General features: G+C 44.1%; 1 protein-coding gene across 1 annotated transcript in view; it reads left to right on the top strand.

The window, feature by feature from the left end:
- LOC106807687 (tyrosine-protein kinase CSK-like) overlaps nucleotides 1-20,658 on the top strand; it is a gene marked incomplete in the record, with an annotated part of 108,209 nt that extends 87,551 nt beyond the window's left edge. Inside the window, 1 exon segment of the mRNA XM_014810109.1 lies at nucleotides 18,932-20,658. Within this exon segment, the coding sequence (XP_014665595.1) occupies nucleotides 18,932-19,108 (177 nt within the window).
- Between the last annotated feature and the right edge of the window lie 4,648 nt (nucleotides 20,659-25,306).

Below are 25,306 nucleotides of genomic sequence, written 5' to 3'. Positions count from 1 at the left end.
TCTCTCTCTCTCTTTCTCTCTCTCTCTTCTCTCTCTCGATTCTCTCTCTCTCTCTATCTATCTATCTTGACCATTTCCTTCTTCCCCTTTTTGTCGCGCTCTCTTCTCCTGTCTCGAGCGCGCATACTCCCCGTCCTCTTACTATTTCACTTACTGTTTCTCTTTCAAATGTTATGTTTTAGCAGGGCCGGAGGCACAGAAGGCATGCTTTATTTCTGAAAGTTGGTTATATAGCACATGTCCTAATTAATTTCTTTAGAACTATGGAGATTAGTGGGTCTACAGGCGTTTCAGTTCAGCAAAACTACCCACTACGTTCCCATTTATTTTGATTATATTACATGACAGGTAGACCAGATCTGCCCAGGATAATTTATGTAATACATAAATCTTAGAGTAGTTTCATAATTCTAATCAGCCTATCGACATTTGTTTAAAAGTGATTAGCCAATTAGAATAAATTTTGCGATTTATATTTCTTCAGCAAGTATGAACAAATTGAAGCAGAAAGAAGCATGACTTATATTACTTTTAAAATACGGTACGTATAATTCATAGCAAAATAACAACACTGCATTGTGATTGAATTAGAAAAAGTAAACTGAAATTTAGACGTGAGTAAAGATTACTATATTATATCTTTATTACGGTTGAAAGATTTCGGCAAATGTAAGGCAAAGAATAATGCAGATGATGTAGATCGTACGAGCTCTGAAATAGATTCTCCATGAAGATAGATTGCACACAAAAGATTATTTTATATGTACAGGTGACATAGTTGCATGTTGCCGACTGGTTGTACAGTAAATTGTCGAAAATAGTGTAGGAGATAGCAGAAAAATCGTGCAAATGATGATACAAGCATCAAACTTGGAACACTTGTTCTCCAAGTGATACTAATCAGATCTGCCCGATTGGCCAATTGAAAATCCAAGATGGCGGCCATTTTTCAAGATGGCTGCCAAATTAGCCTTTCGAAGTTGACGTTTTGCTTAGAAGTATTTGTAGTTGTCCGATTTGCATGATCTAGATGTGGATTCCTATGTTTTCAAACCTGCTGAAGTAGATTTTCCTGTTTATAAAGCACACTGACACATATTTTTCTCACTTTTCACATTTGTTTATGATTTTCATACGTTTGCATAGCTATGGGGTGTAGGGGTGTAGTGTTAGAGGTAGTACCTTTGTTTTCAGCAGTCAGCCACATTCATTGGATGGACTACTGGCACTGGTCCTCACCACTGGCCCAACTCTCATCTATGGCTTCAAGAAGATGCTAGTGCACGGCATCGGCCACACCCTAGTAAACCGCGTTGGCTCGCAGGCTAAACTAGATGAGGGTAGTACACAAAAGGTCTCTGCGTGTGATGGAGGTGACATCACTGCTGTGAAACCTGTCAGTCATACAGAGTCCATATACTGTCAGACTACCAGAGTCATACTGAGACCATACAGAGTCTTACCTGTCTGCATCCAGTGTTACCAGGACAAGACAAGCACACCAGATCACTGCATGCAGCTTTTACAAACTGATGAAGAAGGCATACCATGATTACCGCTCTGAAGAGTCTAGTATATCAGATATAACCTTTGAGGATTGGTGTGAACAACGGAGGAAAGAGAGTCCGCAGTTCCAGTTCTGGAGTCTGGTGCTGGACATGGAGCTCACCATCACCCCTGATCCGCTCATTCAGAGAAGACAACTTCAACTTGTACCGTGAAGCACTTTCAGAACTGGTGTCTTACTTCTTTGCGAATAACAATGTCAACTATGCGCGATGGATCTCAATTCACCTCCGAGATATGATGTCACTTGAGCAACAACATCCAGATGTGGCCAGGGAGTTTTACAAAGGGAACTTTGCCATCCACAAGTCAAGAAGTAAATTCTCTGCCTTAGCGATCGACCAAGCACACGAGCACAATAATGCAGTGATCAAATGTGACGGAGGATCAATTGGGTTGACAGAAGACCCGTCAGCACTTCGTAGGTGGATGGTCGCTGGACCCGAAGTTAGTAGTCTAGTAGCTGGATACGAGGCCATGTCTGGTATAAAAGATGCCACCTACAGCAGCAGACACCATGAGCAGACACTGATTGCCCAGAAATCTTTCTTTGAAAAGGTGAAATCACTCTCTGCAGTGATGCAGGAGATAGGCAACCCATTCCAAGAAGAATCAGCCGACCTGATGGTGCTAGACACGAAGAACATTGCAGACCCAACTCTAGCTGAAATGGTAGCTACACATCACCGGCGGGGCAAAGAGCAGTTCCAATCATTCATGGAGGGGCTAGAGGATAAAGGTGAAAGTCCTTTCTATCATTCAATCAAGAAAACCCTTGTTTCTTTCTTCAAACAAGAGCAGGATGCCTGTGTTGGTGGAATTCAGTTGTACGGCCTCTGCTTGCGGGCAATGAGATCTAATCTTGCTTCGTCCACACTAGTGGCTGCGCTTGATCTGTCGTACATGAGGACAACGAATCTCTCCAGCCTCTGGAGGTCAAGATCACGAATCAATACTGGATGCTGGCTGAGATTAGTGAATGTTTGTGAAACATTATCAAATACGTTCCAAGTCTGCCATGCAGATTTCTTTGCTTTCCCACGGAAGGCAGACACGACGTCACATCCAGTGAACGCATGAAAGTATGGCATCCCTCTAGCTTTCTCAAGCCCTATTTCAGAAACTATCTCATGGACTAGAATCCATTGCATCTTGGCTCCTTGGCCAAAGGCAATCTACATTTTCTCAAGACCTAGTTCCTGTAAGGATGGCAGTACAGATATTGCTATGACTAGCACGTCCGTGTCATTAGCCTTAATGATAATAGACTTGCTCCCATCAGTCGTTGCATCCCTGGCGTGTACAAATATTCGCCTGTCAGCTTCTTCATGACAACATGGGGACACAGCATCCAGAGACTTCCTTGTGTTGCTAATGGCATCTTTTCCTTTTGTGACGATGACTGTGCTTGTCGTCTCTGCTTCACACATCTTTTCCGCAAGGAAGGGAAGCAGCTCAGTATTGTTGCTGGCATCACGAAAGAAGCTTTGCCAGTTACCTGGTGTCTTACTCGTTCCTGTCACTCTTCTTCTGATTCCTTGCCCCCTTTTCGACCTCGTCTCGGATTTCAGACTTGACTTCTTGTACACATAAAAGACTACGTCCACCCGCTCGTACCTGGCACCATAGAATTCCACCTTTGGAATGATGTCTTCTTTAGCATAGTCATCAAATGTCTTTGAAGTACGTGGAGGTAAGGCATTGATAAGTGCTAAGCCATCAATGATGATTGCATCTCTCTTTGGTTCTCTGTCTGGGATGTTCACTTGCGCTTCAAGAATTTCAACCAGCTGTGACTTCTGACACGTATGAAGCTTGCCGCTGTCACTGAGAGATGCAGGGTGTGACTGATTCTCGTGCTTGAAGAATTCTTGCAAGTCACACTGCCTGTTCTGGCACGAGATGAACAGTCGCGAGAATAACTGACAGTCGTCTTTCAGGACTTTCTCCTTAGAAATTCCCTCATTGCCGCCCTCAGAGAACATGCAACGCGTGTGGCCTATCAGGCTTGGATCATCTGGGGCCAGGCAACCATCTCCAAACTGACGAAGTGTTCCTGTAAGAAAGGTTGCAAAGGAAGATGCAAGTGCTTTCAGTCAGAGCTCCCCTGCACATCACTCTGCAGCTGCGTATGTGAACAGTAGCAGCTGGAGGACCAGTGGCATGGTATGCATAACTTTAAACATTTACTAGCCGGGGCAAAGCTTACGTAATAAAAAACAGACAATCTGGTTGCCATCTTGAAAAATATGTGTCCGTGTGCTGTATAAACAGGAAAATCCACTTCAGCGGGCTTGAAAACATAGGAATCCACACCTAGATCATGCAAATCGGACAACTACAAATACTTCTAAGCAAAACGTCAACTTCGGGCGTCTAATTTGGTGGCCATCTTGAAAAATGGCCACCGTCTTGGATTTTCAATTGGCGAATCGGGCAGATTTGATTAGTATCACTTGGAGAACAAGTGTGCCAAATTTGATGCTTGTATCATCATTTGCACGATTCCTCTAAAAAAATTGCTCTTATCTGCCCGCTATAATTAATATAAAATCTAATATCACTATAATTGCAATTCTTTGTGTAATTGCATTATTTTTATCTTGGTCGTAAAGTTACGAGAGGGTCTGGAATCTCGTAATGTTAAGAGAGAATTTGCTGGGATTTTTCATTCTCGTAACTTTACGATGCTTCTGTCACCGGTCTACGAGTCAAAGTTAATGTTAAGACTAATTTTGTTTCTGACAACGGGCCTCTGATAAGAATCAGGGCGGCGGTGGCGGCGACCACTCGTTTGATGTATATATGGCGAAACAGTTTCCGTGATAGACGTTCCACGCACATCGGTAGAATTACTAAGCAGCTTAGCTTAGCTTAGCGGATTCTACGGGAATCGCCGCTGAGGCCATTTATTTCCAGACGATTTGTCATGAGATGTTGCCGGTTTGGCCGTCATTTGTACGGACTGAAGGGTGCTATATGTAATATTAACTATCGTTACAATGAGGAAAAAACGTAACTCGAAAGGTAACTTATTCCATTACGTTATCATTGCTAGCAAAATATCTTTTTCTCTAAAGAAATAAGCACACCTGGACTTACGACTGTCTTACGGGCGCACGTGTTACGAATATATACACCCGGTTTCAAAAATGGAAGTCAAATAATGTAATGGTTAGGTGTAAAAAAAAGACGTTTGTTTCCGCTAACGAACTGAAACAAATTAGACACGGTAGGCAAAACTTTTTTTTTATCAATTTTTTTTTGTATTCTAACGATACTTGTTTTATACTTATAACAGCCCATATAATGAATTCTCTAATGACTAATTCCATATATGAGACTTCTAAGTCTCAAGAGATTCAACCCAGAAGGTGCTGAAACAAGAAGGTCAGGCTCAAGGATATATATCATTTATTATATCACATATTATATTATATAAACCAGTCCAGCATATACACATCTGACATTCAACCTTTCCCGTATGGCCTAGCCACAACTGCAATCAGTCCAGCACCAGTACATTTGTCGCAAATTGTCCCAGATGATTCTTTCAGTTGCATTTCCATGTTCACATCGAACGGTTCCGAATCCGGCGATGTCCGACATCTCACTTTTACTTTACTTGTATCCGTTTGTTCAGGGTGTATGAGAACAAAAATGTTCTCCATTTTTAGTTCACTATCGATAGCACCTACTAATTTGTTTTCGCTTGATGCTGTGAACACACGCGTCCAGTGGCGGCACCAGGATTGTAAAAGTGGGGTGGGGGGGGGGCAAGCTGAGGGCAAGGAAAAATGTTGGGTGGCAAAATGTTGTGATCGTGTAGCGCCACTTCGAGCGCGTAGCGCGAGAACTAATGGGTCGGGTGTAGGGGCCGGCTCTACGGCCCCTGGTGGGGTGCAGGGGCCGGCTCTACAGCCCCTGGTGGGGTGCAGGGGCCGGCTCTACAGCCCCTGGTGGGGTGCAGGGGCCGGCTCTACAGCCCCTGGTGGGGCCCAGGGGCCGGCGTTACGCTACGAAAGCTCTGAGCTTTTAGCGTTTTTGAGGTGAAAAATCAAGCCTCTGAAAAGCAGAGAAATAAACACGCTTGTAGAGCACTTCTGATCCATATCCATACTTCTAATTTTACGGTAGTGCGCTAGTGTTGTAAATATAGGCTATCCACGGAAATTGCTGTTTCGCGGAAAAATAAAGGGGAAAATGGTAGTGGCGGAAATGGAATAAGAAAGCGGAAATTTCCCGCCAAAATCGCAAGGGTTGGGACGTCTGCCACCCAATAAGAATTCAAATTACATAGACTAGGGTTAAAACCCAAAGATTGAAAGGCAACATTTTGGGCAAAGGATTTGACTGGGGGAGGGCAATTGCCCCCATGCTTCCCCCTTGGTGCCGCCACTGCATGCGTCCAAATACAACGCAACCACTACAGAGGTCGCCATTGTTGTTGTTGTTGTGCTTTTATATTCGAGCGCCCTATCGTTTTCACGGGAATTTCTACCGGAAGCGGTGCGTAATGAATCGATGCATTCACCAATCGATATCACGTTGGGATTTTTGTTGCCAATTACAATAAAAAGTTTCGACTCGGCGGTTTAAAATGGACTCGGTCGGATTAGCGAAAACAAACGTCTTTTTAGGCCTTAGGTAACTAGGTCTCGTCAGAACATTGCCGAGGATTTGTGGACGTCATGTGCCATGCCTTCGCTCTCATGTCATCTGCGCCAATAACTTATAGTTGCCATATATCCATTGCCTCGCCAGCAGCTTTATACGGGTGGCAGATGCACTCAAAACTGCATTAATTACTCTATCCACTGACACCCACTTCATTAGAATATTCATGAAGCACGTGTCGCACCGTTGACTAATATTTATCATTCCGTATCACACAATGCATTCCCGTCGAGCATCTGTGGCAGATACTTCATTTACTTGACTCTTCGTATAATGCGCCTCTGTTGGCTATTTTTCTGAATATCTAAATAAATTTAAACGCGCGTGTGTGCGCGCATATGTGTGCTCGCGTGCATATGTTCGCGCGTGCGTGTGCGCATGCGTCAGTGCGAAAGTTCGTGCGTGTGTGCATGCGTGCGCGTGCGTCCGTGCGTTGGTGCGTTTGTGAGTGTGAGCGTATGTACTATCTTACGGTTGGCCTTCCGAGATAGAGTGATTCAAGCTATAGCTATACGATTAAACTATTTCTGCTTCCAAGAAGTCGTTTTTGCTCTGAGTAGAAAACACTGAGGGAGTGAGCCATTTTGCAACGATCCATCGAAATTTTCGGAGGAAGAGCCAGGAGATTTAGTGAAGTCGATTGCTAGTGGATTCTGAACTGCACAAGTGGCGCGTGCTCGTTGTGTTGCAGTTTTATGCGCGGAAATAGGGAAGTGAGTGTATGTAAGCACTGTGAACGAAATTTTAATTTCATTGTGTGAAAGATTGCACTTGCGACTAGAGATGGAACGACAGCTATAACTCGTGTTCATCATCCTTTTTATGGTTAGCGTGAAAAGGTTTGTAGAAATTAGAGTGAGCCGGCGCGCGAGAACAAACGAAGGCAAGAAACAGACAGAAGAAGAGACAGACAGACATAGACAGATTGGAGAGGGTCGTAGGGGGAGGGGAGGGGAGGAATTTATCTAATTAGGAAAGATGTGAGGCGGAGTGCGAGAGACAGCTGGCTGTGATGGGAAGAGGAAGGGATTTTGGAAGGGAAAGACGGGGGGAGGCAAAGTAGGAGATAAATGTGGCATGCAGGATATTAAATGGGGCGAGGGATGAGCGTTTACATTTAATTGACATTCTCAATCAGATTTGCAAGGCAGCACTGCGGCCAATTATACGGCGTATACGTACGCGTTCGCTCGGCGTTCTTACGTGACTGCCGTCACATGTACGTATCAGTCTATATATATATTATAATATAATATATATATATAGAGAGAGAGAGAGAGAGAGAGAGAGAGAGAGAGAGAGAGGAGAGGCAGTTAGGTAGGCAGGCAGGCAGGCAGTTAGGTAGGCAGGCAGTCAGGCAAGCAGGCAGGAAGGCAGGCAGTCAAGCAGTCAGGCAAGAAGGCAGGCAGACAGACAGGCAGGCAGGCAGGCAGGCAGACAGACAGACAGGTAGGCAGGCAGGCAGGCAGGCAAGCAGGCAGGCAGGCAGGCACTCAGGCAGGCAGGCAGGCAGACAGGCAGGCAGGCAGTCAGGCAGGCAGGCAAGCAGGCAGGCAGATAGGTAGGCAGGCAGGCATGCAGGCAGGCTAGGTGAGGTAGGCAGGCAGGCAGGTAGGGCAGGTAGGTAGGCAGGCAGGCAGTCAGGTAGGTAGGGTAGGCAGGTAGGCAGGCAGGCAGGCAGGTAAGGTAGGCAGGCAGGTAGGTAGGCAGGTAGGCAGGTAGGCAGGCAGGCAGGCAGGTAGGTAGGCAGGCGGTGACAGCGAAGGTGAGCTCTCGTTAGCTCGTGATTGTTAGTTATGAAAGAACATGGTTATCATCAGCGGTAATGAGCTGGCCATGGGCGTTTGATAAAAAATGTGGGTTACTGGGATTCACAAGTGCAGAAGAAGGACAGGGGCAGGGGCCAAGGGAATAGCACGCAGAGACAGGAGTTAGCGTAGGGAGGTAGCAAGAAGATGAGAAATGAGAAATTGGATATAGAGCAAGAATGTTGTCCTGGAGACAGGAGACAGCAGATTGAGCAGGGAGGATGGAAGAAAAGAGGAGAGGGGAGCCAGGAGAGAGTTGATAAAGCAACCAGGTATCAAGGAAATATAACGTACATATGTTCTGCATCATTACTCAATCAGGTTCTGCTGCTAATTCCTTGGTGAGGTTGCTGCTATGTATTTTCATTTACTTAGACCATGGATAGTCCACAATATATTGTTGTTGCCCCCAATTCTCCGTACCTAGCCCCAGGCGCTACACTAAACGAATACAATTAATTACTACTATAACGGAATCCTAGGCTGGGCATTACCCGGGCATTACGGGCATTACCCTTAGAGCTGTCACCACTTCGCGATGTTAGACGAACACAAGTGCGTAAGTGTGTGAACGCGCTGGAACACGTATACACACAGATACGCACGCACGCACGCGCGCACGCTGCCGCACGCACGCGCACTCATGCACGTACGCCCCGCCCCCCTCACACACACGTACACGCATACGCACGCACTCACACACGCGCACAAACTCACGCACGCACACAGTGAGGGGTGGGAAGAAAGCGAGAGTGGGAGGAGAGAGAGAGCGAGAGCAATTAATACGAACGAATTTATTGACGTAGGACGTTGTGCCAAGCATTGGGGAGTTTGGGCCTAGATCTTACATGCCCACGTTGCTACAAGTGGTTTAACTAATATGCTTCTTACTGCCATATTGCGTACACTCGATTAAAGCAGTCAAACTGAAAAAAACCGCCTATAATGGAGACTCCATGCCCACACTGAAATGTCAAGACACACTGCAGCGACAACGACCAAGCGTAACGTTTGACGAAATTTTAAGCAAATTTTAAGCTATTCTTTTCAATGAGTTGTTGCGAACGCACGCGATACCGTTTTGTTAATAGCCGATTAGGTAAATTCGTTTTATATGATCTTGGCCATTTAACGTGTAAGGCTGTCAAGCTAAAAGAAAATATTGGGCTATCCTTAGCACAAGACCTCGAAATCAATGGTAGGCCCTTTAATTTTGACGAACTTTGACCCAACGCGAATCGCTAACGTCTGCAGTGTGGCTGGGCTAGTCACTGCGGTTTTAGCGCCAAAGCTTACGTCGTTTGTCGGTGCAGTGTGGTGTGAACTTGCACCTGCAACATTCACGCCTACGACACTTCCCCGCAGAGCGAAGCATGCTCGCACAAGCGTTGACGAGACGTGTTGAACACAGTGCAACAGATGAGCAGTCTAGCTCGTACCTGCATCGTGGGACCTGTACCTTCTTATTATGTTATCTGTTCTGTTATCTGTACCTAATTATCACATTCTTCCGCCAGAAAAAAATTGTTTTTTGAGGTGAGACAACGCACACCTTCCTTCGTGCGATTCGTGTTATAGCAATATCCCACTTCACTGCTCTATCTGTTATCTCCTATCATTTATCTCCTATATTTAACCATAAGAGTGTGCTTAGAAATATGTTATGGGAGTATCGTAAGCAGAAGAGCATTTTATGAGGTAGACGAAAATAAGAAATGCTAATTCAGTGATTAAAGTATTAGGGCAGTGATTTCTTATAAGACAACGTAATAACCATGGCGTGAAATGACAGTATAATAACGATAGTAATTGCACAACGTTCAGTAAAGAGACATGTTTAGAACGAAGGGTAAACATAATGAAACGCAACTTAACGCAAGGAAACGTAAAACAACGTAAACATAAGTGAGGCTGTCATGAATTAGCAGCCATTACAACAATAGCCGAGTTTTATGAGTATGCCATGATTATATATAATAAACGTAATTAGCATGCCATAAAAGAGTAGTATAATGGTAGCAGTAATTGTACAATATTGAGAACTGTGTAGAATGCAAGGGCAACAGAACGAAACACAACATAAAGTAACGTATCATAATAAACGTAACATATATAAGCGAGGCTGTCAATATGATGCATTATTATGATATTGTTCTAGCATAGTAGAACCTTGGAGTAATCATTCTGACTGATCACTCATGTTGAGACGTCAGAATGATTACTCCAAGGTAGAACGAAAATAGTATTGCAATGAGGACAGTATTTGTTAAATCAGCGAATAGAAGTGCGTTTAATGAAAGGCGTAAATGAATAGACATATATAGCATCGGCGCAATCTTACTGTATTATAAGAAGCTGTGTGATGTATTGCAGGCAGGCTTCGTTTACCTATAGTATCGATGACACTATATCATAACGTGCAAACGTGATAACGTGCAAACAATTGATAATATGAAAATATCGGACGCTGCAGAGCATTTAAATTTTCACGGAGTTGACGGCCGAACTTTGCCTTTTAGTTTCGTATTGTGTACTGCTTGACCCTAGCTGCGTTGTCACCATGGTAACGAACCGTGTCCCTGTTGACGGAAATCTGTTAACTGATTGACTAGTTTTCTCTCTTCGTGTTTCCACAAATACTGTCGTCGTAAATTTAAAGTTGCGTTAGCCTAAAACGAGTCGGAATAGGCGCCTATTCTCCACGCCGCGTATGTCAGTAATCGGCCTTGTAGTTTAGGAGGCGATCCGGCACTCCGGCACAGACATTGTGCGCATAGTATAGATATAGCGTGCTCATTAGCCGTACAAATCATGGAGGCATGGTCGCATGACTCGCATCTGTTTCTGTCGCGTTACTTTCATTAGACGGCTGATATCTATAAGTGTGTCGAGTCCCTTGCGTGAGGTAAGGAGTGAATTAACTGCTGGTTGTCGCTCCGAATAGCCTTTCAAATGCGAGCAGCGTATCCCCGATGCGACGTACACAGGGACGTGTTTCCAATAAAAATCACGAGTTATCGACATTTCGCAGCCTTGAAGCGCGGTCCAATCGAGGCTCATTCGTTCAGGGGGTTAAGTGCGAATGATTTACAAAACCTTATTATAAAACCTTTATAGTTATGACAAATTTAAAAAAACGTTCTACGTATTTTAAAATGAGTATGACAGATGTTGCTACGTATGAGACGTGACTTGCAAATATTTGTCATTGGGTATTTTCTGCTGTTTTAGAATATAAGTATTCTGATCACGGGAATTCATATAAATGCCTGGTTGCATGCTTACGAGATGTTTTTTCAGATGCTAGAACTACATATAACTAGTATATACTGCGTGCATTTTCGCTCAATCATACTGACAAAATACTTAATATAATACGCTAATTTGACAACGAAAGATTCATGGGAACACTAATAATAGTTCTATAGTTCCTAGTTTGCATATAACATGCATAAAAAAACTGGTGGGGGGGGGTACCATTTAGTGTGACCAGCTCAAGTTTAAACCAACTCAGATAGACACGCATAGTCTCACCGCACGCGCGCCACTGTGCGCAAACTCACAAGAGATAGAGATGCAAAGATCTCTATCACATAATAGAGAGATAAATAAATTATAAAAACAAAATATTTATATTAAATTTATTACATAATATTGTAATCCTATATATATATATATATATATATATATATATATATATAATATATATATATTAGATTAACAGTTAATATAGTTCGTGTTTATTTACTATCATTTTAACATTATAACTGCCCGAGTGCCTGTGGTTCGGCGGACAAAAACTTTACCACAGCAAGCAGATCAGGCATGTGCATGCTTGTATGCGACTACGTGCACACAGCTGCAGCAGCAGTATAGCAGCATCAGAAGCAAAATTAACAGAAATATTACTACTAATAATAGCAACAACAACAATAATAATCATAATCATAATCATCATAATAATAATAACGCGGCGTGATGCTCAGTTGTAGTTGGCGTCAGGCCGCTAGTTGCACCTGCATTGATTATCGTTAGGCGAAAAACAACCTGAGCCGCGTTGTATAGTTAAATTTGTTAAATCTTATCCACGCGAAACTCTTTATTCGGCAGCAAATGGAACTACTAAAGTTTTTGCGTTCGCGCTGTGTTATTGGATTTCAATGCGGATAGTGTGGGTACGGTTAGAGGCGCGTGTCAGCGTCCCATTTGCACGCAAGCCTCTTATTATGTTTGTGAAAGCCGGTGCGTGTTGTTGCTCCTGGTGGTGTCGTTGTTACGTCACTAGTGTTTCTACTGGCTTTCGTGTTTTAAGAAGCCTTGTTATGTACCTTTGTGTTGGCAGCAAGCCATATGTGCTCTCGGCGGAAAATCTGAGTGAGATCAACAGTGGTAATCAATTTATATGTAAATAGTAGGTGTCGGCAAATATGCTGATGCATCATCGCACGGAAGAATTTTCCCGAGTGCGATTGTCTTGTGAGAATTTGCAATCGTGTAATCAGGAATGAATAAAAATGTGCGTTTATTCGCTCATAGTGTAATATACACGCGTGATAGACACTGGTAGACGCCTACATTAATTGTTAGTGTGTATATAAGCCCGCCGCACACGCTGTGGAACTTGCTGCGCCATCGTCCAGCAAGTTCCACAGCGTGTGCGGATGCAAAATTCCTCGATCTGTGTCGTGTGGAAAATATCACACGTGTTTGATATTTTCTTTCATGTGTGGAAGATTGAACAGCGTGTGCGAGTGGCTGTGTAAATTTCCACACTCAATTCACACGACGTTTGATCTATCTGTTCTTGGACATGCCTTTATTAAACCGGGAGCCCAGGGGAGTCAGCCTAGCTGGAAAGGAAACCAATTTTTATGCATATAGCAATGATTCGGGTACATACCCATGTAAGGAAATGTAAGTCTGCCGGGCAGCCGGTGGTGGGTGTGGTCAGTGGGGTCATTTGAAAAGCACCCCAAAATTGAGCTAGATTAGCTGGAGAGGAAACCCCATGAAATCTATTGGAAAATGTTCGGCATGGTCCCAGGTATCAGGAATGGACACTGCCATAATTTTTTAGTGGGGCGGCGCATCCGCCAGACCTCAAAAACCGATACCCCAAAATTGAGCTAGATTAGCTGGAAAGGAAACCTTCTGGCACCCATTGGAAAATGTTCGGCATAGTCTCAGGTATCGTGAATGGCCACTGCCAGAATAATTCAGTGGTGGGTGTATCCGCCAGACGCCCCCAACTGCCCCCACCCCTAAAATTGAGCTAGATTAGCTGGAAAGGAAACCTTTTGGAACCCACTGGGAAATGTTCGGCATAGTCCCAGGTATCGTGAATGGTCACTGCCAGAATAATTCAGTGGCTGGGTGTGCCCACCAGACGCCCCCAACTGCCCCCACCCGGACCTTCATTATTTAGATAGATTAGCCTAGAAGTAGATAATAGCCTATTATCTACTTCTGATTAGCTGAAGAGGAAACCACTGATCCATCGGTCAGCTTTGCTTCTCTACCTTTTCTTTTCATGTTGTTAATTTGCAGAATAGAATCTTCCAACAAATCTCGAATGTACAACACATTGATTTGATGAAACAACATTATTCCCTTATAAATATAAAGCACTTCTTCTCAACACTTTCATTTCTCATATACAGTGTATAGATAGTGGTTATATATACAGTATAGTCCACTGCAGCGACCCCACTTGAGTGGGACTAATAATGCGAAGGAAGAAAAAGAAGAAGTGTCTTCAAAATCATGTGGACAAGAAAAATCACCTGAACAGTTTCTCTCATGAAGTCATACGGCAAATAAATAAAAATAAAAATATTATTCAAGGTCATTATCACAAGGTATAACACAAAGGTATTTTATTTCTATAAAATGAAACATCATATGGCATACATTTACAATTCCAAATCACATTATTGCCTCCCAATTTAGCAATCCAGTAATTAAACATTTTTTATTCTTCATTTACATTCAGTACTCAAGTATATCAAAATCCATTTTAATAATAAACTATCAAATTTAGTTCAAACCATCATGTTTTATGTCATTTATCATATTTTATTTCTTATCTTTACCCCTTGCAGACCCCCAGAAATGTGGAAAATGGGGAAAAAAATTACAAGTTGTCTAATTAAAGGTTCTCAAATCTCAACCATGTCAATATTCGAGCTGTATATATAGACCAAACTTTGGATCGTAGCATTCTATAAAATTTGTTGTTTCCTCCAAGAAGTCTTCCACCTCCACATCAGAGTCTTCATCACTCCATGCTTCACCATCTGAATCGCTCAGTACTTCCAACTCGGAATATGTTCTGTCACCTTCAACCTCCATGTCCTCTGGGTTGTTATTGACATTTTTAAATAAGCTCCCTGGTACGGCTGGGCCTTCGAACCATGTTGGCTTCAATAGGTACTCTTCTTCAGAGACCGCCCATAATTGGTTGGTGATAAACCGTCCCCAGGAGATGCAAGGCACAGTCAACCCGCTTGACGTTTGCCAGTGGAATTGTGTGTTTGTGCTGTGTGTGTGTGTGTGTGTGTGTGTGTGTGTGTGTGTGTGTGTGTGTGGTGCGCGCGTGTGTGCGGTGCGTGCGTGCGTGCGTGCGTGCGTGCGTGCGTGCGTGTGTGTGTGGCGCGCGTGTGTGTGTATGCGCGTGTGTGTGTATCTCTCTCTCTCTCTCTCTCTCTCTCTCTCTCCTCTCTCGTCTCTCTCTCTCTCCTCTCTCTCTCTCTCTCTCTCTCAATCTCTCTCTTCCTCTCGTCTCTCTCTCCTCTGCCCTCTCTTCTCACTCTCTCTCTCTCTCTCATCTCGTCTCATCTCTCTCTCTCTCTCTCCATCCTTCTCTCTCTCTCTCTCTCCTCTCTTTCTCGCTCTCTCGGCTCTCCGATCTCCGCTCTCTCTCGCGGTCCGTCTCATCTGTCCTCCTCTCGTCTCATCTCTCTCCTCTCCATCTCATCTCTCTCTCTCATCTCTCATCTCATTTCTCTGCTCTCTCTGTGTGTGTGTGTGTGTGTGTGTGTGTGCTGTGTGTGTGGCGTGCGCGTGCGTGCGTGCGTGCTCATGCGTGCGTACGTGGCGCTGCGAGCGTGCCGCATATAGCAAGAGGTATGAAGGAAGTGTGAAATAAGTGAAATTGTCACATAGTTCGATTAGTAGCCGATTATTCGCGCGGCTGTTGTACAGCACGATCATTGTCGCAGGACGACGAAGCCTTTAGCCGCGTGATGCATTACGACATGTTTTATTATAACGGTAGACGTACATCCATACTAGTCGTCGGACTGATTAAGAGCAGTGGCATTCTGTTATAGCAACCGGCTAGATAAGAAATACGACGTGAGTCGGCTCGTACCACCTTCTTCGATCATTCATCCTGCAATTAAAACGCTATAATATATATATAGTCACATGCGGAATTAAAGTGTTACTGAATGGTTGGGGTGAAGTGAAGCAGGGTCACTGATGGGTGGTGGCGGCGGCTGCGCTGTTGCTTCTACTATGCTGATTATGTTTCATTGTAATCAGTGCTAAATACATGTGATTTATGTATGGATTTATATACATGTGTAGTAATCGTTTATGATTCTTCTTTAAAATATTAATATTTTGTGCTAAATGATCCCCCTTGACTTTCTTTACAATATCAATATTCTTTACCAAAGGGTCCCCCATGCCAACTGGCCCACCTGCCCCCCCTCTCTGTTCTGGCCTGTATATAGACTATTACTTACTATATACTGCAAATTAACAACATGAAAAGGAAAGGTAGAGAAGCAAAGCTGACCGATGGATCAGTGGTTTCCTCTCCAGCTAATCAGAAGTAGATAATAGGCTATTATGTACTTTTATGTCATTTAAATAAGGCTATGCGCGTGCGCATTGCGAAATATGGCGCGCGCTAGGCACCGGAGTGCGTACAGATACAGTAAGTATAGAGGGATAACTTGATCCGGGCCTGGCCCTTCTTAATTTTCTTTAATGTGGTATCAAATTTGTAGTCTGTACGGGGTATTATTCTAATGTTGTCATCATGCTACTACTGGGTTTCGTTACGATAACCATGACCTGTGTAACCTCCCGTGCCGTAATGCAGCATTAGGCCGGTCACCGCACGTGATTTGTTGAGATTTCCTACCTTATAGGGTAAATCACTGTGCGTCATTCAACTCGAAAGGATTATTTTTTTGCAAAAGCGATGTGACATGTATTCGTAGATAGTGCGAGGTGTCAAACGCGAAACATGAGCTGACTAGTATGGTACTCAGAAATGATCCCTAGCGCAATAATCAACTTCGCAGTCGAGACGTATGCAGGATGTGTAAAGAGCGAGTGTAAATGACAAAGAGGATTACGATAGAACACAATAAGAAGGATGGGGTTTTTGATGTGCAACAATTTATTAAAACGAATTTTTTTTTCCAACGGGCCTAATATGTGTTCCCACCCGCTGTAGTGTGTGTGTGTGTGTGTGCGTGTGTGTGTGCGTGTGTGCGTGTGTGCGTGTGTGTGTGTGTGCGTGCGCTTGCGTGTGCGTGTGTGTGTATGTGCGTGTGTATTAATTTTAGGTGGAATAGTGAACATTATTCCATTGTGGAAAAAGTCACTCTGATTGAACTCGGACATGATTTGAAGGGTAATACCAATCGCAAGAATGTGCTCTCACATTCCACTATTTGCTGCTGCCTAGACACAGCGAATAGTGCATTCAATCTTATATTAACGTTATTTTGATAGTATTTTAGTTATTTCCCGTAGTTCGTGTCCATTAGCGTCGCGTTGCATGAAAACGTACTAAACCTTAAATATGACTTTAATTCGTTTATGGCTCGTAATTATATTCACGGTTAAATATTGCTAGCGAACGTTTAGCGTTTGGTATCAAGTAAATGTCGCATTGCCACAACAAACAGCATAGTGGCAGTGTGGCGCCGTTGTACCTTCGTCCCGACCAAGTTTTATTAGGTGATTATTATCTTGATTAGGTGGCTTGATTAATCTTTATTAGGTGGTTATTATCTTGAGCTTTTAGCTTATTTTCGCGCGCATGATGCGGTTATAAACGACTGTTATTTGTTGCCAAACACGAGAGATTTCATGTCACGTAGGCGGTTAAGCACCACAAAACGTATACATGTATTGAAATGGCCCAACTGTCTGTCTGTCTGTCTGTCTGTCTGTCTGTCTGTCTGTCTGTCTGTCTGTCTGTCTGTCTGTCTGGCTGTCTGTACGAGAGTTTCGGAGATATTTCATGTAATTCCTGTACAGATACTACTGTACGTGATGAAACTAACGTCCCGTTTATCTCAACACTGATTAATGAATTAATGTATGTATGTCATCTCATTTGAATGTGCATCCGTCTCCACTAACAGCAGCACTAACTGCAGTTTAGACAGACTTGTAAACGGGAGCGCATTCTAATACGCTCGGTTCTTGACCGTAGACGGGGGTGTCCAAAACATCTAGAGCCGAGGGCATGAACTCCCTCAACGCATGATTCGCCACACGCACAAAACCTCGTGACAGTCAAAGAAATCGATTGCGGCATGTAGCGTAGCTCAGTGTTTTTATGACCTCATAACAATAAGTTCATATGTCGCAGGGGTTATCGTGGGGAGTGAACGCACGACCAGTGACACCTGACACGCACGTAATCAAAGCTGTTAACTGAATTCGTCACTTTTCTTTACGCAGAAAGTGGACTATTTTTATTCAGTTAGGTATCTAGAAGCAATGTAAACTGTATATACTTCTATTTCATCAAGATTCTAGGCACTTGTAACTTTGCGGATGTGCGGCAGCATTGATCTATGCATGGGGGTACCGAGGACTGGGGAGGCAAAAAAACGAAAGTAAAACCTTTTCCAGAAGCTCCCCCGACATTCCTAGAGTTGAAATATATTATTTGACCAACTCTAAGTTACATGTATGCTGTTGATGCCAATGGTTATTTTTGTATACTATTTTGTTACTCACTGCTAGTAAATAAGCGGACCACCAACTTTTGTGCAGGACCACCAATTTTCTGAAGTTGGTGGTCCTGCTGTCCACTAGATTTTCAGCCAAAATTCGAACCCTGTGTGGAAGGGAAATTCATGATCAAGAAATACAAATCAGACTTAGCACCTTTGCTTCTCACCTGCTACTATTCTAGTATGTAAATAATGTGGTTACCCTGAAGTTACCCCGAGGATTGTAATGATGAGACAGCTGTGCATGTAGTCTACGCAGTCTTCTATGAGTGTAAAGCTGCAAACTAGTGATTTTGCTAATGTGCCGTAATGAACGCGAACTGATTATAGCTTCATTAGTTTTTCCTCGAATTTAATCAAGTCTCAAGATGCATTATGATGTGTCACGTGTGAGCGGACTTTGTTCGCCTGCTGCATGTCAATCACGTGCCTGTAGTTACTGCTGATGCTGCTGTCGTTGTTGTTGTCGTTGTTGTTGCTGCTGCTGCTGTTGTTGTTGTTATTGTTGTTGTTGTTGTTGTTGTTTTTATAGTCGCTAACAGGTGTGGTCAATCATGTTATTTACAGCCGCGCTAATAGACGTGGCCACTAATGTTATTTTTGTTATTGTTATTGTTGTTTAACCCTCGGACCGACAGGAACACTAATGTTGTTTTTGTTATTGAATTGTTATTGTTGATTGCAGCCCCTGACAGACGGGGACACTAATGTTGTTTTTGTTATTGTTATTGTTGTTTGCAGCCTCTAGCAGACCGGGAAGCTAATGCGGTTTTGTTGTTGTTATTTTTGTTGTTTACGGCCGCTAATTGCTGTGGTCGATAATGTTGTTGTTCTTGTTGTTGTTTATGTATGTTATAATGTTATTACTGTTGTTTTTCTTGCCTACAGCCGCTAGCGGATGTGGTCAAGCACGTGGAGAAAGGCTATCGGATGGAGTGTCCGGAGGGTTGCCCTAAGGACATCTACGAGATTATGCTGCATGCCTGGGACCTGGACCCGGACAAACGACCGCCGTTCAGTGCCGTCGCTAAGCAGCTGATGGAGCTACGCTCAATGACTATCTGATGGCGCCAGTCTACACGCACATCACCCCCCTCCGCCATCATTATTAGTGGATGTCCCTGGAAACGAATCGCTCCCCCCCCCCCAAATACCATTCTCTAGGTTTGGAAAACCCGGAAACTGTCTGTTTCCAGGTACTGAGAAACCAGTTAGGGTCGTGGAGGAAATACGTGGAAATTAGAATGATGCGGTTGTTGTGGAAACCAACCACGTATAGGGTGCATCGTGGAGGAAGGTACGTGGGAACAGAAGGCGGGTCTGTCGTCCAAACGTCGCTTGAAGTCTCCAAAGGTCGCTGAGCAACTATGTCCATGCCCGTGGCTGATTCGCTGCTGCTGTCGGTACAGAGTTGAGTAGCCGTAAAAAAAGGTCCATGCTGACTGCTCTCCACTTAACGTGTCGGTTACATTCGGTGTATGCATTTCGCCTTCAACGGACGCAAGCTCGCTTATCGATATGCTACATTACGATTACGTGCGGATGAAATTGGTTGGCTATCTGGTGGAAAATCATCTTTACACGCGCTCGGTAGGACGTTTTAATGTCTGGGATAAGTTTATTGAGAGCGATGGTCTGCCGGCACAATTTACCTGCGGTTTCAACTTCCATGAGCTTGCAGCAGATAATTGTATCCATTTACCAGAAAAGTGACAGTTGTAGTTAAACGCACTCTTGCAAAGTGGTTCCGAATGATGCGGCACGATTAGAAATTTTTAAAGCTACTGTGTAAATTCGCGCAACCTCTCTCGCGTTTTACTTTTGATTTCGGCTAAGCAGACACCGGCGTGCTCGTCCGTGCCTGTGTCGTATCCGCAGTCGATGACGACGAATGTTCGTATGCACGGTGCATGCAACCACGCTGCGGGCGCGGGGGGGGGCGTTCTAGCAGGTCTTTGTGATAGCTAGTCTTTAGAAGTCCGAGCAAGCTAGAAGAATTAGCTACAGAGCGAGGGACGAGCACAGCTACAGAGCGAGGGACGTGCACAGCTACAGAGCGAAGGACGAGCACAGCTACAGAGCGAGGGACGAGGTTCGTGCACAGTTCGTGGTTGACATCCCTGAGACGCGTGCAGTGACGTTCACCCGTCAGTCGCGTGCTACGCTTCCGTGATCACGCGTGCCGTGATCATTCTTCCGTGATCACGCACCCCATGATCATTCTCCCGTGATCAGGCGCGCCGTTATCATTCTCCCGTGATTCACGTCCCGTGAGATGCACTGCGTCTTACAACTAGGTGACGGTGTGGAAGTCGGCGCTGCCTCGCCTTTACATCGTGAGGTATCTTACGCATCGCTCCAGTGAGGCTGTGTCGACGATGACAAGCGAGTGTCGTAAGTGATGATTCACACACGAGGCAGCTGCTGCATCGTGCCACTTGAGACACTCGTCCTTATTGCTAATTCGCGGTGCAGACGAAGGTCGCGCCACTACTGTCACGCAGGGTATCTTTCCGACATAAAACTGGCGCGTTCGTGTGCATTAAAGGCTCACAATGCGCATCCAAACGCTAATTTCTCCAGTACTAGACTAGCAAATACTTCGTGTCATGCATAATCACACTACCTTATGACAAAATAAACTCTAGTTGCTCCCATTTCACTGCGCGTTTGCTTAAAACCCACAAGAAAGAGGTAAGAAAACTGGCATTCTGGCGCAAACGCCGACTGATTGCCAAACAAAATAGCCTCGAAGTGGTGACGTGACGTCACATGTTTTTATCTTTGCTGCGCCCGTACCGCTGTACCGCAGCACCGCTGCACGGTTGCTTGGGGATTGGGGAAACTGTCAACAACATCGGAGAATTTCACCAACATTGGAGGTATTTTCAAAATACCTTTTATAAGACAACGCGCAGTGAAATGGGAGGAACTAGAGTTTATTTTGCCATAAGGTAGTATGATTATGCATGACACGAACTATTTGCTAGTCTAGTACTGGAGAAATTAGCGTTTGGATGCGCATTGTGAGCCTTTAAGTTTCGTGCTAATTGTATGGTGAATTACTCGTGTCTATAAGCCGCTCGTGTTGTACATTTAATATCGGATCGCGCTAGCGTCGTTCTTGTCGTATGTGATTGTTAGAACGATGACGATGCTTGATGATGAGAGAGCGGTTGTTGGCTGGCCTACCTGCAGTGATGTACTACTATATGCCTACGCCCGCGTGTACGCATTCAATGGAACGGTTTTGTCAAAATATAGAACATTCATGGGTTTTTAGCAAGTGGATCGTTTATGCTAGAATTGTAAACACGAAGATTTTAAATAAATAAGTAAATATATATATATATATATATATATACATGGATACGTGTGGATGTGCGAATGTGTTTACGTTACATGTTTCTGTATATGTGTATAATTACGGGACGTTTTCGCTGTAAAATAATCATAACAATGCTTTTTGATCGGCTTATTTGTTAAATATTATATGTATATTTTATTCTTTAGAACGTTGTACCGCGCTGACATTTTGTGCAGTAATTTTGTCTTGTAATGTTACTTTCGATAATGAGATATTCTCCTCTGCTGTAATGTTATTTCTGTCTATTTCTGTCTATTGTGTGATTGCTAGGGCGTAATAGACCTTAATTCCTTCACAATGATAGAAACTATTTGAGTTATATTATCTAGTTTGAAAGGGGGTGTCATATAGAGTGTATTTAATCGTGGAAATTTGTGCGCGTTTGTATTTATTTTTCCGCCTGATCTCTTCCAAGCAGGTCTGGCGTAGTGCTCACGCAAATTTTACTTGAGCTATATGTGAACATTGTATGCGTGCGTGCGTGCGTGCGTGCGTGCGTGCGTGCGTGCGTGCGTACGTGCGTGCGTGTGTGAGTGAGTGAGTGTGGTATCTTTGTACGTGCATATGCGCATATTGAGAGGATCCGTGTATTTCACGGTCTGCGGTATTTTGCAGGCAGAGCAAATTCGGCTAACAACATTAGCACGCCGCATTGTTGAAAGCTGTATCCCAGCTATATAATAATGTACTGACTCACAGTCTCGCCCCGGCAGCTTGTAAAGCGATCAGTGCAAGTAAGATACTGTGTACGTGCGTGCCAGCTTCTCTCATAGATACGCCATAATAAACGATAGTCTGTATTCCGAAGCTCCACTCATATCCGTGTTAATTCCTCACTGGGACACGCGCTCTTACTTCGGTGGAATATTTGACTGTCTGTCAGTGAATATTTGTCTGTTTGTCTGTCTGTTCGTACGTCTGTCCGTCCATCCATCCATCCATCCATCCATCCATCCATCCATCCATCTCTCTGTCTATCTGTCAGTCTGTCTGTCTGTCTGTCTATCTGTCAGTCTGTCTGTCTGTCTGTCGGTCGCAGCGCTCGCTGCTTGTGGCGACAGGCTATTTTCAAGCTTTGATGTCGTTCACTACGTTACATTATCATGGTTATCCCGCAGCAATGGCGTAAAGAGGGATATATATGCGTATCGCAGGCGGTAGTAATATAAGGCTCGTACAGACTCGTACACAAATACAAGTTGTACTGCGTGCGCTCTCGCGTGTATTTTCTAAATATATACTATGTGGATGTACAACTGTGAGAGTATACACGCTGATATAGCGTGTTACTATGACTGTCCATAAAAAATATTTACGTGTACGATACATAATAAACCTACAGTACATATAATGTACATTTGTAATATTATTTTATTACTATATATATACATATATGATTTACATGTGCACTAGTATTATTGATGTATATACGTGCAGTCCTTGTCGCGTAGTGTTGTTTTCTTTACCATACAAATGACATGATTTCGCGTTGTTGCACAGTTTAGGTGGATCCCAGGTCTATTCTGGAGCATGGCGGATCACAGTCACGTCTGGCTTCTGTGACATAGAGGCCACAGGGGACACGTTCTCCGACACGCGCGTATATATATATATATATATATATATATATATATACTCGACTAATACGGAGAGTTTGCCTAAATCCGCATTTAGAGATAAAACTGTCCGGGTCGACTCGTACGCCAAGTCGACCTATAAACGAAAATATACGGTAGATATTAATCTATATAGCTGACACATCACACAGGGCTCTCGTCTGCTATTTACTATTTGCGTTTTCTTCCACCTAGAATACCTGTGCTTAAAGCTGCCGCTGCTATAGGCGTGTCAACTGCTTGCGTACAGGAGATCTTACAATGGAAGCGCGCAGTACAATGTGTACGCGTGAAGAGAGCGGCGATGAAAGACCGTCTTGCCATTCAAAACGAAGCGTCATTTCCTCTTTGACTTTAAATTAAATACTGACTCGTCTTTGAATGTGGCCGGCGTTTTTGTTATGCGGTCAGACGTATTATCTTGTGAATTTAATGCGCGTGAGCAAATCGCATTACGTTCGTAATTGCGGCGAGTGGAAAGACCTTGGAATATAACTTGTCGCGCGAGATCGTGTGCTGCTAGATATTTCATGCTAAAGTTCTTACACGTTGCAGTATTTGTTATGTAAAGAAAATGAAGTGTGTGCAGTATTTCTTTCCTCTCCCTATTTTTTTTCGCGCGCGCGGATCCCCCCCCCTCTCTCTCTCTCTCGCTATCTTCTGAATCACGCACACTCTTTCTTTCTCGTCTCTCTTTCTCTGTCCCCTCTCTCTTCTCATGCTCTCACATTACTTCTATCCCTCATTCTACCTACGTACATACCCTCTACTAGATAACCGTATATTGCTTCAATTCATCCACTAATCTACCCTCACTCCGTACCCACACCCTATCCCATGCCGCTCGGTGGTTTAAATTCATCCTAATAAACGTTTCGTATTTATTCGTGACATTTCAGCTCATATTCCCCGGCTACGTATTTTGTACATGCCCCTTGATATAAAACGAGCGCCTAGCCCAACTCGAAAAAGCGTGATCGTGATAGTAGCTACACTTGGTCGCAAAACGGAGCGGGTTTACGACAGGTCCGTTAATGAGTCAGAACAGCAGCGCGGGCGTTTCTCCGTACAATGCCAATAAAAAGTACAAAGATGCTCCGAAATTTATTTAATTACGCCCGCCGCGCTTCAGCACGCCGTATCTATGGTAACAATGGCCGTAACCGCACGAGACGCGTGCGCAGAAAGTTGCAGAAAATTTTAATGCCAACTAATTCCGCGGATGACGATGCGACATCGACAGCGAATGAATAATAATTCCTGGAAGCACAGATGCGAAGTCGAATTAAGACCCCGTAAATCTCTCAAACAGGAATGACGCGTATCCTTTGTTCTATTTGAACATTGGCGGCCACACTTCGTGCCTAATTAAGAACTCTAGTGTATACATACACCATATGCTGCCGATATGCATACACTAAACGAGAAAGTAAACAAGTGCTATACAGCCAGGTTATTACGCTGTAAACTGCTATCGTGTGCAGCCATGCTATACATATCTCGTTGCATGGACACCATTGCTTATGCTACCTAAGTCTGTGATGCAATATCTGAATCTTGTCCGACGTCGCTGTCAGGCATTTCGTTGTGATGTAACCGCATTACGGTGTAGAGTAACGGAGGAGGAGAGTATTGTTGGTTGCGTAACGGGGAAAGCCTACGTTAAAACTGTATAACTCCCAGGCCGCTCCCCAGCGCAAGCCTATCCCTGTTCACATCCACGATGTGATTACGACGTAGCTGGTTGACGTAACGTGGCAGTGACTCGTCTAGTGGCCCGAGAGACGGAGCGCCCCAGGGGGACCGGCTTAGTGTGGGAGAATGAGGACTGGCACGGGGGGACGGGGATGGGGCGGAGGAGAGCGGCGTATATAAGACGGGAGTTGATCCCCGCCTATTTGAACAGCTATAGAGCGTGGAGAGGGACGTGAGCATGACGTCAGCTAGGTCTCATCACTGCATGGTATCGCTCTTCTTGCGGTGTGATCAGTACACACGGGCCTGCTCGCGGACATCCGCGCCTTACTGGAATACACCGCATCGAGCAAGTAAGTGATTATGACACAATTTACTACGTAGTATTTGTATAGTACTGCATAGTATACTATAATAGTAATTGTGCGTAACTTCCTTGCATCGTTAGCGCTCGCGTGTTATTGTTTTGGGTAATTATATAAAAGCGCGAGCAGGCAGCGGTAGCAGGGAGCCCCGTTGAAATAACATACTGGTTAGTCTATATCTGTGCAATTCTATTGGTAATATTGACACGAGTCATATTAT

The sequence above is a fragment of the Priapulus caudatus genome, unplaced genomic scaffold (genome assembly GCF_000485595.1).
Source record: "Priapulus caudatus unplaced genomic scaffold, Priapulus_caudatus-5.0.1 Scaffold228, whole genome shotgun sequence".
NCBI lineage: Eukaryota > Metazoa > Priapulida > Priapulimorpha > Priapulimorphida > Priapulidae > Priapulus > Priapulus caudatus.
The sequence above is the reverse complement of the archived record's forward strand: the minus strand, read 5'-3'. Positions and strand labels throughout refer to the sequence as shown.